The following is a 21,189-nucleotide window of genomic DNA, read 5'->3' as shown; positions in this document are numbered from 1 at the left end:
TTACCACTTATTTCTCAACTAATCCAGTGTAATTGAATATTAGCTCAAGTTTGAGCTCATCCTGGAATTATACATTTTTTTTGTATTATTATCTCTGAGTGGCACTTCCACTCGAAGCGGCGCAGCATATTTCAAAAGTGTGGAATGAATAAACGGAAAAGCTTTCCCAATAGGTGCGTGAGTAACTAACTTATGAATAACTTTCTTCAAGTTTCAAGTTCAAGTTTTGTTCTATTCGTCACATACAAGGTACATACATGTACATTACAGTACATGCAATGGTACATTTCTCCATGCAAGTGTGTGTACCTTTAACCCTTTCACTACCACACGGCAGAAGGTTAACCCTTTCACTACCACACTACATACGGTTAAATGTATGTCGTGTGGTAGTGAAAGGGTTAACCATTTGTAGTGTGGTAGTGAAAGGGTTAACATTATGTTGGGTGGTAGTGAAAGGGTTAACCATTTGTAGTGTGGTAGTGAAAGGGTTAAATGGATCCACCTTGAGCACTAGCCCCTCTGAATGTTAAACGCTGTGTCGGTAGTTACGGCGGATGGGAGGAGAGTTTGGCAGAGAGCTCCACTTGCCAATGGAGATCATTACAGACAGCCACAGGACTATTTGTGGTAATGATATGTTATAGAGTGTGTCTCTGCAATATGCAGGGCTTTCACCTGAGGGCTTCTCTCTCTTATTTTAGCCAGAATATGTATTATTTCTTCAGATATCAGGGTTTATTTTAGCCAGATTATTTATTATTTCTTCAATTCTCAGGTATTATTTTAGCCAGATAAAAATGTCTCGCACAACATAATCCAGTTTTTCATGCCCAGAAATCCCATGCTGGACCTTCTTTCAAAATTAATTTAGGTATTTGTGTTTCTCTATAGTCCTAAGGGCATAAAATGGCAAGGCTACCAGACCTGAAATAGCTACAGTAGTTGGTAATCACACAGGGATGGGCATATGGGTTTGCTATGCTTAATGCAGCTTCCTTGTGCATTTCAACATATTACATTGAAGTCTAAATGGTAACCTTTCTTCCACCAGCATTCACAAGGATGTTCCAATTTGATTGGAACAGAGTTTCAGTTCAAGAGTCATTTGACAGATTTCCCACTGATAACATCCATCCCGACAAGCTAGCATGACTTGCTTGGTACCTACAGTATGTATTGCAGGTTTTCTAGTGTCCTATTATTCTTAAAAAGTGAGCATGCTAGAGCCTGCGAAAGTCGGCAAAAAGTTGTTTTTGTTGTTTTTGGAAAACATTTTTACTAAAGGATCTAAAGATGGGCTTGAACCCCCCTTGAAACAGGTTCTGGCAATGCCACTGGAATACAATGATCATTAACATTATGTAATAAAACAGTGGTTCTCAATCTATTTGATGCCGAGGCAGCCTTGTGCAATAATAAAAACTCATAACAATTATTTAGCTTGTAAATGTCATCTACCTGTGAAGTATATAACAAATCATACAAGAGGAGATGACAAAGCAGGAAAGTTTATTAATTTTGATTTGGGAAGAAAAGTGTTATTTCAGACCAATTTCACTATATTGTAATGAATGTAATTTAATATGTTTTGTTTGATGGTGACTCTTGACATTCAAGCTAAATCTCAGGGCGCACGTGAACTGATCTCACGGCCCCAGCAGCTTGCCTCCGCTAGTCGATTATCACTGTACGAAGCCACGCGAATGCAGATGCGAAATGTTTGCACAAAAGGTCCGTCTTCCTCTGAAAATTTCTCATGTTCATCATTTCAACATATCTCTCTCCACTTTATTCAATATCCTTCGCCCTTCAGTGCCCTCGGAGACATTTATCCGACTACCTTCTCTTTTTCCAAAACTGCCTGACCCCAATGGCATGAAGGTGATTCAGCCAATCAGCTAATGCTCCCGGAGACGTGTCGGGAGGGAAAGGGTCACAGGCCACTGTGGGGAAACTGAACACTTAGCTACATGCTTTTCATCTTCGCCAGGTGGGGAAGTGGAGCGTATCTGGCGGTCTCAACATCACTGAAGTGCCCAAGCGGAAAGGGATGAACATCACTGATTCCTTGGCCAACCGTTCCCTTGTCATCACCACTATCCTGGTAGGTCATCCGTGTTGGGGCGCCAGCTCCCCCCGTCCATCTCTCCTCCCCCTCCCTCAGAGGAATCCATAGCAAATGATCAAACTATAGGAACAATTTGACAAAAGTTTACTGTAGCTTTTTTGGCCATCAGGGTTGTCTTTGTGCTGTTATCCATCCATGTTGAGGCTTTACTTATGTATATAGTTGAGCACACTCCTACGTAGAGATGTCTCTACGCCTGCACGTTACAGCCTGCTAAACAACTATGCCCAAGAGAGCATTTTCACCAAATAACTTTGAATTGGGTGTATACAGAGGATCACAAACAATTAAGCCTGTCTGAACATTCATGAGTTATGCAGGGATGTAGTTATCAGAAAACTAAACAGACTATCTTCTCTGAGTAAGGAAACCATACTTTTTTGGCTGTGTCCACCGTCGTTTCCATGGACACAGTGAATAAACAAGGCTGCACAGACACCATGAAATACAATTAACTTTTTTCAACACCTTTTCGGTTCTCATTTATAAAATAGACTATAAAATATGGAGGGAACAATAATATAATATAATTTATTCAATATGTTAAGGGAGAATAATATATAAGTACAAGTATAAGTAGCACTTATACATTATATGAGTATAAGTAGCACCAGTTTGTTTATTTCCTTTTTGGGCAGAGATGTTTGACAGTGGAACGCAAGTGGAATGGCGTCTCTGCATAGGAGAATGATTGTTGAGACCCCCTCCCCAAAATGGTAGTAGGCTGTTTTAATTGATCCAGCATCATTACCAGCTTCCCTTATCATGCAATGTAATGGCTGATTGTATACTCTTGATTTTATTACAGATGTCATTGTTGAGCATGTGGGAAACACAACTTTACAGATTTGTCGATTAAATCAATGAATCACTTAGTCAACAAATTCCATGACTAATAGTCATATATAATAGTTTGTTATTTCTGTCAAGTTTTCCTCTACAGTTTATTGCAACGTACTGTAGACAAAAGTAGTTAACTTTGTAACATTGCAACAAGGCCTCAAGGTTTAGGAATAACCTATTGCATGCAACATGATTACAGTATCCTGATTATAAAATATCAGTTACTTTGTAATCTGTTTTAGTTACTTACTAATCATCATCATCATTAGGTGGCTTCTTCGTTCCGAAGGTTGCCTATCACTCTCCAACCCATTCTGTCCCCAGTTCTTCTCTCCAACTCCGTGACTCCGCCTCTCACTCCGCTCCAATCACAGACGTCGTCTACCCAGCCTCTTCTTGGTCTTCCACTTCCTCTCTTTCCATCCACCTTCCCCATCACCATCAGATTACATATTTATGTTGGATTACTAAGAAAAAAGCATTTTCTTCATAGATGCAGTTTATCAGTGTTTATCATCAAATGCATCATAATTGTATGTAATTCCATATTATAGTTAATCATTGTAGATGAGATGATGATACTAACATTGAAACTGCAGTCAGTTTAGAATGAAATTACTCTGAAATAGATTGTCTTCTTAGCTTCATACTAATGATTTTGGAGGCAAAGTAAAGTAATTGAAAGTAATGAGGTTCCATGAGTAATCCAGTGGATTATGTTACTGCTTACTATACTGTATGAACAGATAATCAATTATCTGTAACAGATAGCATTTCTAAAGTAACATTCGTAAAAACCTGTTTGCAGTACATATGCTGGCTTTGATGCCCATTCAGGGAAGCTTTCTGTCAAATTGAATCACGTTGATGAACTAGACTAGTTAGTGTTATTTCCAGTGATTGAGGATACGGATTATAATGTCGCATTCATTTTTATTTATTATAGTTTATAAAAATCCTATTATACAGTCCCATGTGTTCACCTGTCACTACCCTCTGTAATTTTTGTTGAAAACGGCTTGGGTACAAGATGGTGTACATAAAGGAGGTAAAATATGGTGATTGATCACATATCCTGAAATGTCTATCCCACATGTAACCGCAGGGGTGACTTGAAGTGTAGCTAGCAATTTTGGTAATAGGACATTTCCTAGCAAGCGACATGAACAGCAATTTCCCATACCGTTTCTGACTACAAGTGTTTTGACATATAGTTTGAATGCTGATTCTACCTATTATCAGTGACGTGTAGTGTAATATTCTACCTACAACATAGTTCGTATGGTTGGTAGTTTGCCTTTATGAAGTAATCTCAATGTACAATGTTGTTTTATTACCAGACTATATATGCATGCTACAACAAACAAAGGGATGTGCTTGGTGTGTGATTGCACGTTGCAAACTCACAAGTACATAGGGACATGTCTTTCCAGCTATGTGCAAGCTGGGACATTGTTGAGGCTGGAGCAAAATAACACAAGATAAGATATTCCTTTATTGATCCCCTTGGGGAAATCAGGTCATATAGTTATATAATAGTACAGTGGTGAAGTAAGAATAAAAATAGAATAAAAAGGCAGTGTAAACAATATAACAATATAATTAACTCTGGACATGCGCATATGGACAACAAGGTGCAAGATGAGGGTATGTATACCCTCTCAGTTATATTTGCCCTACAATAAATATAGTTACAATATATAATCTAATAATCCAATAGTCTAAATCGAATCTAATATATAATCTAAACATGCTAAATGCTAAATATATGCTCTGATGAAGTATACAGTATACACATAAGGTGCAGTATGCACAAGGTAAGTATGCCGTGATATACATCATACACAAATAACATAAGAACTTAGTTACAATGGAATATTTCTGGAGAATTCTTTTAATTACATGTTGGGGAAGGACATAAGCAGGTGATGGCTTCTCCAGCCCCACATCCATTCATTACCAAACCCTCCGTTGTGTATAGTTAAGGCTGTCACTGGGAGGTTGCACGCAGGGCTTTGTGGAACGATCGAGGAGGCACTGACACGGTCGTCCTCCAGGGGCCTTTTCTGGACAGACACACAAGTTACCAACAAAGATAAACACTATCATTATGCCCGAATTAAACCGCAGGCCTGTAATTATTACCCGGTGAGGTCTAGAAGGGATATAATCAGTGCCTGTCTGGTGCCATGTTCATCCTATCTCACAAACAAGCAATGAGCAATGAAAGCTTGGACTCTTGGTGTTATTTTGAATGGCTGGTTTTAAGGGGAAATCAGGAGTGATTCCATGACACTGTGTCATCCCTTGAGTGACGGTGTGGTTAAGTACATAATCAACTCGTTACAAGACATTATTCTGCCACACGCTCATCGATTCAGGAGGTCCTTCAGGAATCCTCCATTTCGACATCATAAAACCGCATACAGTCGCCTTTTGTGCGGCTCTGCTGAGAGTTCAAGCTCTATTATCAATCTTTATGTTTTCTCCCCGGCTTAACGACGTCGCGTCAAACTGATCCCAGTCATGCACGACAAGGACGTCTGACAGTTTTATAGTGATAACTTCTCAGAAGAGATTAAGACACTTAATGTGTTTCCCCTTCTTACATTAATTGTTTGCACTCCATTGCCTATAAATGTCTTTGCGCAGCCCCCCCTTTTCTTACTGTTATGCACGCCCATGCTGCGACTGTGAGGGTAGCTCTGGTATAAACACTTTGATTTTAGTCCAAACCTTGGGGAATAGCAAAGGATTGAAAGGCTGGAAACAGATGGTAATGACTTATTTTTTTATTTAATTTTTTTATGCAAAGTTTTTGATCAAGTTAATTGGACAACTTGAACAAACTTTTGGCCACGTAAGCTCTCGCTCCTAAACACATTGTCATCGAGTATTCAGTGATTATTACTTATTTAAAAGGCCATCCTGATTGTAACGTCCAACTGCCTTGGAGTTTGGATAGCCCACCATTAGAATATGTTTATACTTCCTGCATGGTGTTCCCACATTTAAAGGGATAGTTCTGCTTATTGGAACCCTATTTCTTACTTAGAAACTATGATGATCAGTAGAGTCCTGTTTCAGCACAATCCATGCTGTTCCTCATTCTAGCTAAAGACTAAACACGTTTCGCAATTATGCCACAACAATGTGGAACGCCCTACCCTCAGCCGTATAATAATGTGAATCCCTACCCTCCTTCAAAACTGCTCTTAAAGAGCACCTACGGGTGGCTGCAATTAGAAACTGGCCCTGGTAAATGTCCAAACCCCCCACCAACCCACCCGACCCCCTTCAATGTACAGTTTCTTCCCCTTTGAATGTATATATATGTATTTTTTATTATCTCTTTCTCTTAACCTCTTCCGCCCGTGCGGTCCGGGGCCGGACAGCAAATGATATCACGTCATAAATCAAGCTCTCCAGACTGTTTCACATAATTATCGTTTTTTTCCCCAAACGTATTCAAGAATAAACATCATAACCATGTCACAACAGCAGTTATAATGTATATTTTCATCAATACGTTTGTTTACCAATAGGTTAAAGTGTTATTCGTGAGGTTTTAGTTTAAAAAAAAATTGTTGTCATCGCAGAAATCGGCCATTTTGAATTACCGGCCGTTGGTGAATGTAGTCATTTTGAGTGCTTTTGAGAAGAGGACATCCAGAGCTTTCAATGAGCGTTGTACGTTTTCAAAACTACACTTCCCAAAGGCTTCTAGCTTTTTGCAAACAAATGACTTCCTGATTATTATTTTGAATTTTTCGTATTACTCTGGATTATGTACCACAAAACTGTTATTGGCATATATTGGAGCGCAGTTAGTTTGTCTCCCCTATTTTGAGCATTTAGAAACCATCCAATTTGAAATCAGTTTCAAAATGGCCAAGCTCTTGCAAGAATAAAAAACCTACTGTACATACAGTAGATTTCATTATCTGTTCTGCATGCACACCTGGTGATACTAAATCCAAATTGAACTTGGCCATTTGAAAGAGAAGCTTTGGCCCAATCCATAAATGTGCGAATTGGCTATAATAAAGTAATTTATAGGCCTGCTATTCTATAATAATATCTCAAATTGCATTGGTCCGGATGGGAGAATTCAGTACTGTATCTACAAAACCTTCTGTTTAATCAACTTCCCTTTATTAATGTCCTTAGATTTTGTGTACACGTGATCTCAAGAAGGTACTGAACAAGCTCAGTGGCAGTTTTTCACGTCTGGTCATTTTTAGCATGGTGTTATTCACTGTCAAAGATGCAAAGAAAAATCATAATTCATATTCTCCTTTGTTTCATCACAATTTAAGCAAGCCTAGTAATAGACACAATATTTCCATAGATTTACTTAGGTATGTATTTTAGGCAGAATTTCAGAAAATAGGGCTCTGGGCTTAAGAGGTTAAACAGTACTGTATATTTGTACATGTATTGCATGTCATAAATGTATTGATGAAACAGTACTGTATATCTGTATGTCGTGTATGTCATAAATGTCTTGATGAATTGAAAATGGGGGACCCTGATTTAAACAAGATGAAAGTATTTTTCTGGTCTACATCCCCTTAACAATTGTTTGTATTGAGCCGTACTGTATTGTACCCATCTGTTAATAAAGTTTTCAATAAATCAATCAATAGCACTGGCTAGTTAGCCACAAACCAATGCTTTTGGAAAGTCAATGGGGTCAAGCTCCTGTCTGCACAAGCTGACTGAGGCTCACCCAAAACCTACTTTGCAGTCAGCTTGTGCAGACAGGAGCTTGACCCCATTGACTTTCCACAGCATTACTCGGTATCAGTCTTCCAGGTCACTGTATACATTAAGTACCCCCCAATTCCCCCGTGGAGAACAATTTTTAAAAGGGAAGCGGCTGCCTATCTTCTCTTTGACAGCACCTGCAGACTTTGTGACCCACCAAACCATGGTAGGGAAACACAAAGCAGAGGTCACCTTCACCAGGGGATCAATTACTCTGCTTATAAACAGAGTTTTAAAATGATACAACTTGCCGGATTGGAAGCAGTAAATGGCATTAAAGCGACGTGCATAATGGACCACCATGTTTTTGAAATGCACAGTGGGATGTGCGAGTGTCGGAGAGCAGAGAAACGGTGACAGACAGCTAAATAAAGGAAATCATTTATGAGCCCTTCGTAGTTGTCGTTCTCTCCCTTGTGAGGCTTGTGACAAGCAATGAAGACAACATCACAGACATGTTCCATTTCATTGCGGCATTCTGTTCCCAATCAAGATTTTATACAACCCAAATTATGAGCAGCCGGGCAGAATATTACAGGGCGGTAAAAATCTGTCAGCTCCATGACCATAAACTGAACCGACCTGTGCACTGACTACATGGGTCAGTGGGCAGCGGTGTGTGTGTGTGTGTGTGTGTGTGGGGGGGGGGTTAGTTGGCTCAACATCGCAGAGCACATCAGAAGCAATAATAATAATCCTTTTGTGTGCTTCTCCTCCACTGGCCCATAGCAACAATGACAACTGCTGTCACTGCTCTGCATTTGCCCAGACGCGAAATGTGAAATGCACGCCTGCATAGGCTCAGTTCTCCTTTAGACATCTCGCTAATGTAAGAAACCTCAGCACTCTTGCATATTTAAACTATAACTCTGCGGCCACATGTTGAAACTCAAATCTCCTGTCACTCTCTGTTAAATCCAACAGCGACTCACCAGCTCAGATCAGTTTGCCTCAATTAGGTGCGGGGTGCCGGGAGGAATTGAAAAAGCTGACCCAGCCGCAGGTTCCCATTTGATGTTTTGTGTTCTGTGCAGGAGGAGCCATACGTCATGCTTAAGAAGTCTGACAAGGCACTGGTTGGCAACGAGCGTTTCGAGGGCTTCTGCATCGACTTGCTTAAGGAGCTGGCCAACATCCTGGGCTTCGCCTACGAGATCCGCCTGGTGCCTGATGGGAAGTACGGCTCCCAGGACGACAAGGGCCAGTGGAACGGCATGATAAGGGAGCTGATGGAGCACGTGAGTGGTAGCCCGACTGTCACGCCGTTACAAGTGCAAACTGTCAAGCCGTTACAAGTGCAAACTGCCACGCCGTTATAAGTGCAGACCGCATTTATCCGTGTCGGTCACGCCTGTTGCATAATCCACATCTGCTTTGCACTTTTACAAATTCCAATTAAGCGTTTTGTGTTTTCGCAAAAACACAAACATCTGCCTGATAAAGTAAACTGACTGAAAATGTCATCTTGAATTCTGCTGCCTGCGTCCTCAGTGGGTAGACAGTGTTATAGATATGATTGAGTAGACGGGACGCGAGGAGCCAGCAAAGCTGTCAGTTACATTTATGGCATGACTCTGTCAAGGTTGCCCTAAAGTTACCAGCCTGTTATGATATTGTTCGGCGAGACACAGACCACGGCCTTTAAAAGGATACAGCGGAGTCCCAGAATGAGCTGTGGTGAATCACCACCATGCAACAGACCACGCCAGCAACTGTATTTCAACGGGTAGTGAAAGATCACCTATGTCTCCCAGTATGTTAAACCTGCGGTGTCAAAGGCTAGGAAACAGAGCTCAGAGTGAGGCATCAGCTCCACCTTCCTCGCCGTGCCCTATCTCTGTCCTCTGCCCCCGTCAGGGCGGACTGCGCTAGGCTGAAAAGTTCTAATAGCTTAAGTGGCATTTAGAGGGAGGGTATGGCTCCAGTCAATGGCTAGGCGCTGAAAGGGTTAGGAAAGGTGGGCTACCACTGCAGCACTTTACCCCCCCTCTCACTCACACACACACACGCACGCACACACACACACACACACACACACACACACACACACACACACACACACACACACACACACACACACACACACACACACACACACACACACACACACACACACACACAAAAGCTCTTTCCCAGATCCACGCAGATAACAGTAACCTTGAGGGGAACAAATAGATTCCCGGAGGCAGGAAAAGCTGGCAGGGAATGGAGATGCAAGCATCCATCATAAAAACAGCATTTGTATTATTCTGTACTTGGGATAAATACAGAGATGCTATGAGTGGTCACAGAGAGTCCGTACCTCATACCGAGGATACAAATAAAACAAGCATGTTATTGTTTGTGACAATATGCTTTCAAGGGGTATTTCAGGAAGTAGGATTTGGGGAGATACAACTGAACTTGGGTGAATACAAATTTTGTTGGGGGTTTCACAACACAAACTTGGCGGACTCAGAAGCCATAGAAACATATTTGTATTATCTTGCTAATAGTGTCAGGCATGGAGGGTTTAGGGGGTTCACAGCTTTTAATCTCACTCATTCCTGAAATCTGTACATTATCTGTTTATCTGTGTGTCTGGAATGTGCTAATTGTTTCCCTCGATGACCACTCAAGGACAATACATCCAGCATGCTATTCACTCAGGATCTTGATCTTTCAGGAGCTTTTCATGAAAACACAAGTCCATAAATATAGGAATAAATAAATAACTAAAATGAAATAAAAGGATTCCAATAGGTCTAATGGACCATATGCATAAACGTTGTACCTGTCTGCAAATTTACATAATAAACCTCTCCATAAAACAGGGACACGTACCCAAAGACTTCAAAATTGCGAGAGTAACACCCCTGCAAGAAAAAGGGCAGCAAATTAGACCCAGGCAACTACCGCCCTGTTTCTATTCTTACCTCCATCTCGAAAGTCATGGAAAAAATAGTATACGAACAGGTCAAAAAGTACCTTGCAGAAAAAAATCGAATCTACGAATTCCAATCTGGCTTCAGAACATCCCACTCCACTGACACATGCCTTCTCTATTTGAACGACCACATCAAACAAGAGGTGGACACAGGCAAATACTGCGGCATGGGCATGCTGGACCTACAAAAGGCCTTTGACACTGTCAATCACTCCATTCTGATTGACAAGCTAAAAGCAATTGGTTTTGATAGTCTATCAGTGAGCTGGATGTAATCCTACCTGGAGGGGAGAGAACAGATGGTGGAGGTAAACAGTACCATATCCCCCCCCCCTCCCAGTGAGCTGTGGTGTTCCACAAGGAAGCATACTAGGACCGCTACTGTTCCTAATTTATGCAAATGACATGTCGTCAGCTTGTGACTGCATTCAACTTGTTCCTGTTCGCGGACGACTCAGCCCTGCTGGTCTCTGACAAGAACAAGTTACAGGTTGAAAAACCCCTCAGCTCTGAACTAGGCAAAATCTGCACCTGGCTCGCTGATAACAAACTATCATTACACCTGGGTAAAACAGTCCATTCTCTTCGGTTCAAATAACAAACTCAGCAAGACCGATGGCTTCTCAGTTACAGTGGGTGACAATATTGTCACAAGGAAAGATGAAATTACATACCTAGTAGGTTCCATCCTAGAGGCAAATCTTTCCTGTGACAAAATGGCATCCAATGTAATAAAAAAAAGTCAACCAACGAATTAGATTCTTGTACCGGATCTCCTCTCTGGTAAACATGAATACCCTGAAGACCCTGGCAGGAGCACTCATTCAAAGGTACTACGACTATGCTTGCACCTCATGGTACCAAAGCACCTCAAATGCGCTAAAAACAAAATTACAAACATCACAAAACAAACAAACTGGTCAGACTACTGCTTGACCTTACTCCTAGAATTCACCTCACCCCTGCCCACTTTGACAACCTAGGATGGCTTAGAGTAGACGACAGAGTACAGCAACTTGCAATGGGCCTGGTCTACAAGATACACTACATGACTAAGGTACCCATGTACATGTCAAAATACTTCCCAAAGGTCAGTGAATACCACGACCACAACACCAGAGGGAGCTCCACAAATCATGTTAAACCCAGATTCGGCTCAAACAAGGGACTAAACACGTTTCGCAATTATGCCACATCAATGTGGAACGCCCTACCCACAGCTGTAAAGGAATGTGAATCACTACCCACTTTCAAAACCACTCTCAAAGAGCACCTACAAGAGACTGCAATTCGAACCTGGCCCCTGTAAATGTCCTAACGCAACCACCTCCAATGCACAATAAATGTCTTATTAAACCCAATAATACATGAGACCCTCTTCTTGGGACCAAGTAAGGTTTTGTCGATAATCGAATGTACAGTTGTACAGTCCCCCCCCCACCCCACCTACCAACCTCCTACCTACCAACATCCTCCAATGTACAGTTTCTTCGTCAAATGTATATACTCTCTTTTTTAGACTCTTCTTGTATCACAAACAGTACTGTATTTGTAAATCTGGTATGTCATAAATGTATAGATGTAGCAGTACTGTATCTGTATGTCATGTATGTCATATATGTTATGATGAATTGAAAATGGGGGACCCTGATGTAAACAAGACGAAAGTATTTTTCTGATCTGCATCCCCTTAACAATTGTGTGTATTGAGCTGTACTGTATTGTACCCATTCTGCAATCTGGTAATACAATTTTCAATCAATCAATCAATCAAATTACACCATTTAGTCCTCTCAGTTCATCTAATGATGCAACATGCACAGTATCTAATGTTTTCAACTTGCCAAGAGCTAATGTGGAATTGTTAAATTATGACTGGAAAGCATCTCTTTTCAGACTAAATAACCATGTTATTGTGGACCAACAAGCAGTTGCCAATCACTACATGTAATTTAGATATAATTTTTATTAAATACACACTTCTTAATTCGAATCTAAGTTAGCCATGACAGATATTTTCCTAGATGGAATTCCAACAGTCATGAAATAATGTACTCAGACCATTTGTTTTAAAGACTTACTCACTAACCATACAGTACTGTGCATGAAGCGCTCAGAGATTAACTTATATAAAATGGTAATTTTATTTTTATTTTTTTTATTATCTTTATAATCTCCTTTTTCAGTTTTTTTCTCCCATCCCAATGTTAGTCGTTATGCCAATTCCCAATCCCCTTCCTGGTCAATGCACACTCTACCCCCTACCGTCGGTCCGGGAGGGCGGAGACTATCACATGCTTCCTCCGACACATGTGTACCCAGCCCACCGCTTCTTTTCACCTGGCAGCGCGGACTCTCACTGGGAGACTGTAACGTGTGGAAGGTCACACTACCTCTCTTAGATCATTCCCTTGCTGTGCAGGCGCCCCGACCGAACTGTAGGAGTCGCTGTTTACAACGACCAGGACCCACCCTCGCCGGGTTTCCCACCCTCTAACACTGCCAATTGTGTTAGTATGGACGGTCGGCCAATCCGGAAGCACCACAGCTGGATTCGATCACACTGTCTCTGTGGTGGTAGACAGACGCTTAGTCCGCTGCACTACCCGGCCGCGTCTATGCCAAATACAACGCAGTTCGGTTTCCGGGTTCCTCTGATTGGCCACGACGCCCACGTGACCCCGCGCTAGCACGCCCCCTTATCCACGCCTGCCGCTACGCCGCGCCAAGCTCCTCTGTGTGTTGCAGAGCGGCAGAGGTCCCTGTGTGTTCTCAGTTTCCTCAATTTATACGCATGGAAGTATTGACTACGCCATAACGAATCATTAAAAAAATATACCGTTAACTGGAATATAACTGGAATATGTTGTTTCTTTACACATATGTTGGATTATGTAATTGGTTTGTCATGACAAACCAATAAAATCGCTACAGAGCTCTCATATTTGCTATGAGTGGCGACGACTTGACTTTCACTTTCATATTTCGCTTTCGTCTTGTTTAATCAGCCGCTTCTAAAGTCGCTGTCGAAGCCTGTTGCTGCCTCTGCGTGCTAAAGTTCTGGTAAATTTAAAGTGCTAAGTGCTGCTAAGTGCTTTATAATATTGTATTTTATAATATTGTCGCGCATCACGCGCAACGCCACTCTGAGTCAAGAGCTCTGTCATTGAAGTGGGTGGTGTTACCAACAGTGTTCACCCTGATGTAAAGTAGCGATTTTATTGGTTTGTCATGACAAACCAATTACATAATCCAACATATGTGTAAAGAAACAACATATTCCAGTTAACGGTATATATTTTTAATGATTCGTTACGGCGTAGTCAATACTTCCATGCGTATAAATTGAGGAAACTGAGAACACACAGGGACCTCTGCCGCTGTGCCGCGCGCTGCAACACACAGAGGAGCTTGGCGCGGCGTAGCGGCAGGCGTGGATAAGGGGGCGTGCTAGCGCGGGGTCACGTGGGCGTCGTGGCCAATCAGAGGAACCCGGAAACCGAACTGCGTTGTATTTGGCATAGACGCTACCCGGCCGCCCCAAGATGGTCACTTCTGAAGTGCTTTGCGACGCCATCCGGCGGCAAAAAACATATACAATTGCTTTTTCTACAAACTCATAGCTGCACATTACTGTTGGAGTGGCATTTCTCCAGAAAGAGTTTTACAATCTATACTGTTAGTTATTGCTTTTCACCGCTCCTTATCGCATGACCGGGGAAGCATCACCACTGCTTTGTGGATTTTTAGCTGCTTCCATTTTGCGGCTCAGTGCTTCTCGTACCCCTGTCTGTATAGATAAGCTGATCTGGAATCAGCAGACCTGAAAAGTAAACTTTAGGGCGAGCTCAAGAGAACTGACCCTGGGAGCCACGAGAGGCTCGAATGGATATGGATTCCATATGAGTAAAAGCACAATCTGCCTTATCTCCTCCAACCTCCTTCAACGGCAGCTCTACCTCATATCCTCTCGAAACCAGAGCGCTGTCTCTAGGTGTCTGTTGGCGACACGAGGCCTCACTCCTCTGAAGTACCATCTTTATAACGTAGTCATGAGGGCTGACGAAAGGGTATCACCCAAAACTATTTCAACGAATGTTCCCGCGCAAAATATTCACACATATACATAAATTGTGTGTGTACTGCACACAAAGAGGCGCGGAGGAGGGCAAAATAAATGGCCGCTGTCAAAGTTATTTATCTGTTCAATTTGTTTTCATAACTGCTTTTTATTAACCTCCTGGAAATTTCCACAACCTCCTCGTTGCAATGCGGATGGCCGTGCCGTATCGTGGCGCTATAGTTTACTAGTGAAGACCAACTGTGCCTAAAAGGTCATCTAGTTAGATAAGGTCTAAGGGAGACAACAAGCGTAACAGAAGCGCGTCCAGACTCGGGTTTTAGCTGATAAAGTGGTGTTAAATCACAGGGGCCATACAATCATCCCGTCAGCGCTACATGCCCACATAAATCATAGTTTCATTACAGAATTACAAAAAGCCTCTGCACCCGGCACATCTATTTCAAACACGAGAAACGGTGTGGGTTTATTAAAAGTAATCGCGTACCCCTACATTTGTCTTTGTAGGTCAGCGTGCCTTGTCACACAGAGAGGCGAAATGCAGAGCGACATAAATAGAGACGTGAGCGTGCACGCTTGTGCGCCACTGGAGCGCGACGTTGTTTTTCCACTGCCGTCCAATATGTTCACACGTTGCCGTGTGTGTGAAGGAGTGCTTTTGAAAAATGCATTTCTCACTGCATGAAATAAACAAGAGAACGTCTGTGGTCATTGGCGCAATGCGGTATGAGAAGAAAATGCATCCAATACCCCCACAATATTTTCCATATAATGTTTCACTGTTGCTCTTCTGCTTTGGTATGCATGCATATGGCAGTAGTATACCACAGACTATCAATAGTAATGTAGTAATACTGAAGGAGAGAGTGTGACAGTACTCGGTATGGTTCATTAATTGCAACAGGGCTTATGTGCCATGTAGCATGTTGCCCTTTGTCTCCTCTTCCATAGACACGTAGCACAGTGCAATGCCAAAGGGCATTGTGTGAAGGTGCTAAATGATGCAACAGGCCTTGTTAAACTTGATTTAGTCACAATAGATGATCCCTTTAATCATGCTGTTGATGCTAGCGTTAATAGCAGGCTTTACACATCATTTGTTTCTGTCGTGGTGATTAATCTCAGCGTTGACAGATGCATTAGAAGGGTTACGGGCCAGCCCACACTCCCGTTGTCGACACTACAGAGAGATAGCCAGACTGGATTTCGCCCTTAAAAGATATCCGAGGGAAAAGCTTTATTTGCAGTCAGAGGCTCATACGCGCGTGGCTTGGTATCTCCGTCTAAGGATTGTCGACTTGGGTTTAAGGAGCAGAGAGCGAGGAACTCTGGGTTGCTTGAGGGCAGTGTGTGGCCGACACTACTAGATGATGTTAGATTACAATGTTTACTGTATTTGTTTATGTTTATATTAGTTAGGTCTAAACAGGTAGGACTACACAGCATGTATCCATGTTGTACGAGGTAGGACTGCACAGCATGTATCCATGTTGTACGAGGTAGGACTGCACAGCATGTATCCATGTTGTACGAGGTAGGACTACACAGCATGTATCCATGTTGTACGAGGTAGGACTACACAGCATGCATGACCTTCATCTTTCAGTGTCAAATCGGTCACTCTGTCCGTCTCAAAACATTAAAACACGTTGTTTGCTATGACCTGGTACATGCTAGAGACAGGACATTTGCCACAATGATAGATATTGGTATGCCAAGGTATCCCAACAAATATCACACCAATCGGCCAGATGCATCTCTATAACATCAACATGAACAACTTTGAATAACTTCTACATTGCAAGTCTGGTTGACACCGGACTTTGTACACATATCCACACGTCCTTACTCTACTAGACCTTTTCCACTAGATGACTGTATAAAGATAATTCCTATAGTGCTCGGGTTGAAGGTTCCCTGTTGCCAGATTGGTCTTATTATTTGGCCCGTGGATCTACAGCTGACCAATCAGAGGTTTTATTTTCGCTTAGCAACCCCCTCGCAACCGCTGTGTGCCTGTGCGTCAACTGCGGTACCCACTGCATAGTTAATGTTTGATGATGTGCAAACCATGTTTCTGCATTAACCACAGATACTCTCTGCTGCTATATACTGTATGAACCCAGCCTCCATTGAGGCATAATGTGGGTTATATCTCTTCTAAATATCCATGTGATATATAGGAATGAAGCCATGATATTCGCCATACATAAGTTCTCTAAAAAAAAAGCATAATGATGGCATAACTTGTGGCATCATATGTACTTGTATGTGGAAAGTTGAGAGCGTACATCTATGTTCCCGAATCATTCTGATGGGAGCCAGATAATGCTCTCCATCCCTGCACTCCCCTCATAACCCCACTACTGCTAAACACATTCACGTCAAGGGATTCTTAAAATGGACTAATTGTTATAGTCCACCTGTGCTGCGACTGCTTTTCAGTTGTAACCATACTATTCCAGCAGGATGCCATCAGGCCATTTTTGGATGGAGAACAGGTCCTAAGCCTTACCATCTGCAAAACCCAGATAACACCCAGCCATGTGGCACACACAGCAGGTCACTATCAGATTACCTCCACCTGGGCCTGGTATATATGTGCCTAAGCTGGAAATGATGATGCGGAATGTACATTAGCCCACCATAGGGATGTCTGGGCTCAGCTGCTGGTGGGTATTCCGGCTGAGTGGCAGTGTGGTTTGCGAAAGCCAGCGGTCGGCAGTCAGACAGAACAGAGGGACCGGCACGTGTTGTGAAATGTAAATAGTTAATGAGGGCACAGCGGCAGCACTGCGGGACATATTGGCTTTGTCTTCTCCCTCTCGCCCTCCCCTCTGATTCCCGCTTTATGTTTAGCCACCACGGCGTTGACCGCAGGTGCAGGTAATCCACAGAGCCACACACAGAGTTGAATGTTCTCAATCTGACCTCCGCTAAATGCCATGGGAGTCCCCGTCATTACCAATCAGAGAGTGTGCCACGGCACATACATACGAGCTGACGAGGAGCACAGAACAGCTTTGTCTGAGATGGAACGTGGATGAATAGTGGATGAATAGTGGATGAATAGTGGACTGCAACAAACGGCATGCACGTGCAGATGGGGGGTGGGGGTGGCTAAAGTGGCCCAAGCTGTTGCCCCATTGCCCTCTTTGGGTAAGATACCCATCTGGACCAAATAAGCACTTTTACTGACTCATGTTCTAAGCTAACGTGAAGCTAGTGGTATTATGAAAACTAGACAACGAGAGGAATCCATTGGTATCAAGCATGCCATGCTAGCTTGTCGGGAAGACGGCTGAACAATGCTCCAAATTCATTCAGTCTCATCTTTACAGCCAGGCCCAATGTATGTGTGATGTGATTGCCGTGTCGAGGTGTGATTTGCTATACATTTTATATACATAATATCTCTTTGCGTATTTCTGCATAGTGTGGTCCTAGCCCGGGCCAACTGCCTTGGAATTACTATACATAAAGCTGTAAAGCCTTGTGAATCCAATGAATCCAATTATATTGATGATCTGATGAGTCTCCATAGTAGCCCTCTGAATGTGGTGACACCAAACAGGGCCTATTGTGACCTTACTGTAACGATAATCTAGCCTTGTGGAATGTGAAAACAGAAACGAGAGACCTAGGGTTAGGGCTGGGCGATATATCGAGTATACGCGATGTATCGTGGCTTGTTCTACATGAGATGTAGTAAATTACTATATCGTGAACATCGAGTATATGTTGTAAGTTACTTGTAACGTCAGTTAGCCGCCGCGGCTAAAAACAACTATCAAAACGTACACGGACCAACTTGCTTTAGCGCAGCGCTTTCCTCTCATTTCATTATAGACAGACCTGCGCGGACCTTCAATGACGAGCAATTGAATTGAAATGACGGGACCAACTGGCTAACATTAGCCGCTGGCTAACGCTTAACTAACTAACGTGACTCAGCAACACCAGTTCCATTATTGACGAGGCTTGACAACAGAGTTTCAAAGATAACTTCACATTTATGGCAATTTGTTTCTTTATATCGTGTTATGCAGCTTCCTCCAGGTTCCAACTATGTTGACAAAATGCCATCCTGGTGTGATCAACTATGGCAACATAGGACACTCAAACTCAAACCTAATACATCACGCTCTCTCTCTCTCTCTCTCTCTCTCTCTCTCTCTCTCTCTCTCTCTCTCTCTCTCTCTCTCTCTCTCTCTCTCTCTCTCTCTCTCTCTCTCTCTCTCTCTCTCTCTCTCTCTCTCTCTCTCTCTCTCTCTCTCTCTCTCTCTCTCTCTCTCTCTCTCTACGTTCAATGATTTAAAGTGGCCAAACGTTACAATATAAATACTAACTGGATAGATAGATAGATAGATAGATAGATAGATAGATAGATAGATAGATAGATAGATAGATAGATAGATAGATAGATAGATAGATAGATAGATAGATAGATACTTTATTAATCCCCTTGGGGAAATTCAGGTATACAGTATACAACAAACAAACAATGAAGGTCAGCGCTGAAGTAAAAAGTTACAATGAATTAAATAAATAAATGGTGTGCACTATTGCACTTAAGTCAAATAAAATCAAATTGCTGTATAAAATTCCAGTATACAAATTTTAAATGAATTGCACATTGTCCCAATGGGGGGGGGGGGGGGGGGGGGGGGGGTGCGGCGTGCCCAGGTCATGAAAGAGAGAGAGAGAGAGAAAGAGAGGGGGGGGTCATATGGTGTTGAACAGTCTGATGGCTGTGGAGACAAAGGACAGCCTCACCCTCTCAGTCCGTGATCGCAGCGATATGAGCCGTCCACTGCGACTGCTCCTCTGTCCTGCCAGGGTGTGGTGGAGAGGGTGGCTGTCATTGTTTATGATGGCCTGCAGCAGTGCGCCTCTCCACCACAACCCCAGTGGGTCCACACTCCTGCCAAGGACTGAACCAGCCTTTTTTACCAGCCTGTCCAACGCCCTGTGTTCTTGGCTGACATGTTGCCTCCCAAGCAGACTGCAGCATAAAAAACAATGCTTGCCACCACTGACTGGTAGAACATGTACAGCATGTCACTGCACACATCAAACGACCTGAGCCTTCTTAGAAAAAACAACCAGAGCAGTGGTTCTCAACTGGTCTAGCCTCGGACCCAACATTTTCCTTAGTCATTAAGTTGCGACCCACATTTTTTAACCACTGATTTCTTTTTAACACTTTGAATGCCCAAATCGCGGGTTGAATGCCCATAACGAGAATATTAGTTTTTTCTTTTTTTTTTTTTTTTTTTTTGCAATCTGAATTCATATTTCATCAACCGAGTCTACCGTTGGTAATCCTGCCCCGCCAGGCACTCAGATGTGAAAAAAAGCGCCCCCTATCGTCTCCCAGATGGTAATTCACCCTTTTGGATTGGATTAAATGAAAATGCATGGGGAAAAAAGACCCGGACTCCACATTTTACTTCTCACGCAAGCAACCGGGGCCGATCAGCTTCTTGCTGGACCATCAGAGCAGCGGGGATTATGTGTTATACTGTATACGCGGTGGATCAATAAAATGATTGATTTTTGGAATGGTCGATCAGGAATTGGAATAATCCATTTGGATACCATCTGATCTCAGGTAAGGAATCTATTTTACCAGTATTAGGATAATCAGACCTTTTTCACTGAGATATAAGCTTTCCCCCTATATGGATATAGCATCAACCTGGACCCCCTGCGATTTGCATATTGCCCCAACAGGTCCACGGAGGACGCCATAGCCCATGTGCTGCACACAGCAGCATCACACCTGAACAAGAGGCAGGGGAACTATGTGAGAATGCTATTCATCGACTACAGCTCAGCATTCAATACCATAGTCCCCTCCAAACTCATAGCCAAGCTCAGGGACCTGGGCTTGAACTATGACCTCTGCCAGTGGGTCTTGGACTTCGGACGGGTAGACCCCAGGTGGTGAGAGCAGGCAACTGCACCTCCTCATCCATCACCCTCAACATAGGGGCCCCCCAGGGCTGTGTTCTGAGTCCCCTCCTCTACTCGCTGTACACACACGACTGTGTGGCACAGCGGAACAACAACACAATCATCAAATTTGCTGACGACACAGTAGTGGTGGGCCTGATCTCTGCAAACGATGAGAGGGCCTACCTGGAAGAGGTAGAGGATCTGGCGCGGTGGTGTCAGGAGAACTGCCTCTCCCTGAACGTCAGCAAAACAAAAGAGATGATTGTGGACTTTAGGAGGTCGGGTCAGGGACTACAGCCTCCTCAGCATCGACGGGGCACCGGTCGAGAGAGTGAACAGTTTTAAGTACCTCGGAGTCCACATATCCGAGGACTTGACATGGACCACACACATTGACAGTGTAGTCAAGAAGGAACAGCAACGCCTCTACTTCCTTAGGCGCCTAAGGAAGTTCAAAGTGAGTCAGAAGTTCCTTAA

The 21,189-nt window shown here is 43.0% G+C and overlaps 1 protein-coding gene across 1 annotated transcript in view; it reads left to right on the top strand.

Moving 5' to 3' along the window:
• The window catches only part of grik3 (glutamate ionotropic receptor kainate type subunit 3), a gene marked incomplete at both ends in the record, with an annotated part of 377,990 nt that overhangs the window by 293,634 nt on the left and 63,167 nt on the right, over positions 1 to 21,189 (top strand). Inside the window, 2 exon segments of the mRNA XM_084336312.1 lie at positions 1,994 to 2,107; positions 8,779 to 8,982. Coding sequence (XP_084192438.1) covers positions 1,994 to 2,107; positions 8,779 to 8,982 — 318 coding nt within the window.

Source organism: Notolepis coatsorum (genome assembly GCF_963971535.1).
Source record: "Notolepis coatsorum genome assembly, chromosome: 19".
Classification (NCBI taxonomy): domain Eukaryota; kingdom Metazoa; phylum Chordata; class Actinopteri; order Aulopiformes; family Paralepididae; genus Notolepis; species Notolepis coatsorum.
Note: the sequence above shows the minus strand (reverse complement) of the source record. Positions and strands in the feature narration are given on the sequence as shown.